The following is a 4,916-nucleotide window of genomic DNA, read 5'->3' on the forward strand; positions in this document are numbered from 1 at the left end:
TTCCATGTCCAGTTCTAACTGTTGCTTCCTGACCTGCATACAAATTTCTCAAGAGGCAGATCAGGTGGTCTGGTATTCCCATCTCTTTCAGAATTTTCCACAGTTTATTGTGATCCACACAGTCAAAGGCTTTGGCATAGTCAATAAAGCAGAAATAGATGTTTTTCAGGAACTCTTTTGCTTTTTCTATGATCCAGCGGATGTTGGCAATTTGATCTCTGGTTCCGCTGCCTTTTCTAAAACCAGCTTGAACATCAGGAAGTTCACGGTTCACGTATTGCTGAAGCCTGTCTTGGAGAATTTTGAGCATTACTTTACTAGCGTGTGCGATGAGTGCAATTGTGCGGTAGTTTGAGCATTCTTTGGCATTGTCTTTCTTTGGGATTGGAATGAAAACTGACCTTTTCCAGTCCTGTGGCCACTGCTGAGTTTTCCAAATTTGCTGGCATATTGAGTACAGCACTTTCACAGCATCATCTTTCAGGATTTGGAATAGCTCAACTGGAATTCCATCACCTCCACTAGCTTTGTTCATAGTGATGCTTTCTAAGGCCCACTTGACTTCACATCCCAGGATGTCTGGCTCTAGGTCAGTGATCACACCATCACTGAATAAAGAAGACTTATTTAAGAACAGCTCCAATGGCTGCTTTCCAGTCAGTTTCCCCATTAACTCGCTTTAGCAACTCTTTATTCCAGCCTCCATTTGAGATTATATTCAAAGCATCATGTGCAAGTTCCATTTTTTAAACTTTCAGGAAAGCCAACTATAAAACTCACAACACATCAGTGCTCAAAGTGAACTTACTGCTGCTAAGTCGCTTCAGTCGTGTCCGACTCTGTGTGACCCCATAGACAACAGCCCACCAGGCTCCCCGTCCCTGGGATTCTCCAGCCAAGAATACTGGAGTGGGTTGCCATTTCCTTCTCCAATGCATGAAGGTGAAAAGTGAAAGTGAAGTAGCTCAGTCCTGTCCAACTCTGAGCGACCCCATGGACCGCAGCCTACCGGGCTCCTCCATCCATGGGATTTTCCAGGCAAGAGTACTGGAGTAGGGTGCCATCACCTTCTCCACAAAGTGAACTTAGAAAATGATAATATCTAGGCCTCTAAATCCCCTTACTTAATATATTTGAGAACATAGCAGCAGCAAGGAGCCACGACTGGAATCCAGGTACTCTGTTCCCCATTCAAAGGTTTTTCATAGACAACTTCATTCACTTGCTTCAGACAGTGAATCTCTTCCTTGTTTAAGCTGTTTCTCACTACCGTGTATGCTGACTTCCATCTGTTCTTGTGGAGATAGTGAATGTTTGATAAAGCACATATCTCAAAATGTAGAAACATAATCTTTAACCAAAATGCTGTTCCGACTGCTTCCTGAAAGACATGATATTCACCAAGAAAGGAGCTCAGAGGAAAGGAAGGAGAGGTGAGTAAATAAGATGATCTCCTAAAAGATTTTTTCTTAGTCTCAATATTTGCATTTGTAATGGAAAGTTTATGGCACTCAAACCCCTGCTTCTGTACATAGATTTCTCCGGTTTTGTTTCCATATTCTTTCTTTCCTAGCTTCTGAAGAATTATTGCTAAGCTGACTTGGGGCACTGTGGTCAGCATGATGGCTGCTGCTGCTGCTGCTGCTGCTGCTAAGTTGCTTCAGTCACTTCCGACTTTGTGCAACCCCATAGATGGCAGCCCAATTTAAAATATGGGGCCCACTGACTACCACTATGGATTTGTCAGTCAAATCATCACTCTCCATTTTCTTCAACATAAAAGTGATTTAAATACTACTGACTCTCATTAGAAAATTATACAAACTTGTGGGAGATATGTGAAGAAAAGCCCCTTTGAAAACATAGTGATTTCAACCTGTGTTTCTTTTTGGTTTTTAGATACTCTGAAGAAGGGTTTTTTGAGGAAGCAGGACAGTTGAACTACAATGGTAAGTAGAGGCTCTATTCTTTCTTCTGTTCATCCACCTTAGACAGTGACATCACTGTGTGTGTGTACATGCACATGCATATGAGTGCATAAGATGCTATCTTTTCACTGCCTGCAGAACACCTATTAATGGTCATAAGGCAATCCAGGAGGCCCAGAAGATAGTGTTGGCTGAGAGCACAGGCTGACTAGTCCTCAAAGGTTATCTTCTGTTAGTGGTTGCTCAGCTAATAATCAGAGAAGGCAATGGCAATCCACTCCAGTACTCTTGCCTGGAAAATCCCATGGACGGAGGAGCCTGGTAGGCTAACGGTCCATGGGGTCGCGAAGAGTCAGACACGACGGAGCGACTTCACTTTCACTTTTCCCTTTCATGCATTGGAGAAGGAAATGGCAACCCACTCCAGTGTTCTTGCCTGGAGAATCCCAGGGACGAGGGAGCCTGGTGGGCTGCTGTCTCTGGGGTCTCACAGAGTTGGACACGACTGAAGCAACTTAGCAACAGCAGCAGCAGCTAATAATCACTGCTATGGAAAAAGAGCTTTGTAAAATGTGTGTGTCTGTGTATGTATGTTTATGTATCTGAGTGCATACCTCCATGTGCTAATTCTTTGATAAAGGACTGTGTACTTGACTATGTGATTTGGGGACATATTAATTATAGGTAATTTTACAAAACAAAAAAAAATTTTACATGATTATTTTTAATCAGAATTATGAATGTGATTTCTGTATATGTATGGCTGGGGTTGTTTTGCAAATGTGTGGATGTATGATGTGATTGTGTGGTTGTAGATGTGTATATAAGTGTGTAAGCATGCGTGTGAGTCCAAGCCTGATTTTCTGCAGCCCTTGCCTCATTATTTGATAGGGTGCCCCAGCCATGGAACCAGCTTTGAAGATGACTTGAGCCTTGGAGCAGAGGGTAAGTGGCACAGCTCTCTCAGGTTGGGATTGAAGAAGCAGCTATCCACTGGATGAATGAAGATAGACTGGAAGGGGAGAACTGCAGAAAGAAGCAGCCCATCCCTGGCATCTTCTCTGCAGGGAAAGAGCAATCCCATATGCTCTAATGGAAAACTCAGAAAGCATCACATGCCCAGAAATGTCTGCTCACCATCCTATCAAGACATTTACTGGTTCATCATTGGAGCTTTCCTTTGGCCCCTAGGAAGATAATACATAAAATCACCCTAGAGTTGGCTGCCCAGACATCTTTGAAATGGTTTTCTATATAGAAGACCCAAGCAGCCTGAGTACTGGGTGTAAGAGAGAGATTACATTGGAGGAAGATAAAGGCTAAAATGAAGGATGGAGGTACATCAACCCACCTGTGTCTTCTGGGACCCTTAGAGACCCATGTGGTGAGACAGGAACACTAGCCTGGGGGCCTGAATGACTCTGTCCTCCTCAGGACAGAGAAACTCTTGTCTGGACACCAGGCATGGTTCAGAAGTTTGGAGGCATGGGGCCAGTTTTTCTCTGCCATGTCTGTCCCCCTTCCAGGTCTATGTTTGATAATCTTCATATACTTTCCTAAAGAAAAGCGTTCATAGGGTTTATGGGCCTGTAGTAGTAGCAGAGAGGAACAGAAGGGGCCGAGGTTTCAGTTCAGAGGGGCAGCTCAGATGATTTTCCTTTCCCCTTCTAACTTTGTCTTTCTGTTACTTGTCCAGCCACACTGTTGGCCGCCAGCAGCAAACTCTACTCCAGGTAAGTGTTAGTTTCAGCCAGGCTGAGTGATATCTGCTTCAGGAGCTACTGAACTGGGGTGGGTGTCAGAGTCCAAGAGATTAAAAACAAAGAGCTGCAGTTTCACAATAGAGAGTGAAATTTCCAACCAGAAATGAGACCATAGATTCAGTTTTTACAGTAGATGGTTCAAACATACCCAGCAGGGAGTGACTGTGCCCTGCAGGGCATGTCTAGAAGCCAGAGTACAGACTGATTGCTCACAAGATTAGTGTGTCTTAGCATTGATCCCTGCAGGAGCTTCCTGGAGACATCCCGGCCTGGACAGCTACTAGATCTTGGCTGCAGTTTGGCTTCCAGCAGCATGACTGGTGGGACCAACAAGACTAGTTCAAGGTAGGTACCAAGTTTGGCAGGGTTATAAGGTCAGGGAAGATGAGAGGCAGAAGAGACTGGAACTTAGAACCATTGCCAGTTTTTTTCTGGGATATATTATTACTAGCGCTTTTATGCAGTCACATACTTGACAAGGGTGACAGCATGCTTCAAGAATAGCAGGGATGCACAAATATCTACTACTCAGAGCTGGTTGCTGTGTGTAAAATACAGGTGTCTCCTCCCCTGAACTTTGTACCCCAGGAAGTGTAATATTGGTCCAATCACATTTCCAGGACTTATAATAAGTTCTCAGTAAACAATCAGTTGGATATCAATTTCAGCAAACTCTCAGAGATAGTGAAGGACAGGGAAACCTGGCATACTGCAGTCCGTGGGTTGCAAAGAGTTGGACATGACTTAGTGACTGAACAACAACAAAACAATCAATAAGGGTATCCATTAATTGATTGATCAATTGATGTGATAAAATATTGATTCATTCAAGCAATTTTGTATCTCCAAATTCAGGCCAGGCAATGACTGTATGGAATTTGAAAATCAAGTAGATAAAAAGTTTGCCTGAAGGAGCTCAACAATTCTATAGGGTGAAAAAAAAATACACACCAATAACTCTAAAACAAGGTGGAAAATGATGAGAACTAGTGTGCTATTATAAAAATTGTTTGGAATTTGGAGTCAAAGTTTGAATCTCAAACCTGATTCGCAGACTTATTAGCTTATTTACTATTTTTAGTGATTTGTACTCACTGAGCCTTACACCCCAATTCAGTTAACATAGAATCTCTGGGGGTGAGACTCAAATGTCTGCATTTAAAAGAAAACTTTTTTTGAAGTACATTTGATTTACAATGCTTCAAATGTACCACAAAGTGATTCA

At 42.8% G+C, this 4,916-nt stretch overlaps 1 protein-coding gene across 6 annotated transcripts in view; it reads left to right on the forward strand.

The window, feature by feature from the left end:
• The window catches only part of TESPA1 (thymocyte expressed, positive selection associated 1), a 36,267-nt gene that overhangs the window by 15,207 nt on the left and 16,144 nt on the right, over positions 1-4,916 (forward strand). For 2 of the 6 annotated variants that reach the window (XM_010836282.1, XM_010836283.1), the window contains exons 4-8: positions 1,389-1,433; positions 1,900-1,949; positions 2,820-2,873; positions 3,625-3,661; positions 3,923-4,036. In XM_010836282.1, coding sequence (XP_010834584.1) covers positions 1,389-1,433; positions 1,900-1,949; positions 2,820-2,873; positions 3,625-3,661; positions 3,923-4,036 — 300 coding nt within the window. The remainder of the gene's footprint in view (positions 1-1,388; positions 1,434-1,899; positions 1,950-2,819; positions 2,874-3,624; positions 3,662-3,922; positions 4,037-4,916) is intronic. The other 4 variants (XM_010836286.1, XM_010836287.1, XM_010836284.1 and 1 more) reach the window with 3 other exon arrangements.

The sequence above is a fragment of the Bison bison genome, unplaced genomic scaffold, assembly GCF_000754665.1.
Source record: "Bison bison bison isolate TAMUID 2011002044 unplaced genomic scaffold, Bison_UMD1.0 scf7180017864062, whole genome shotgun sequence".
In the NCBI taxonomy this organism is placed as follows: domain Eukaryota; kingdom Metazoa; phylum Chordata; class Mammalia; order Artiodactyla; family Bovidae; genus Bison; species Bison bison.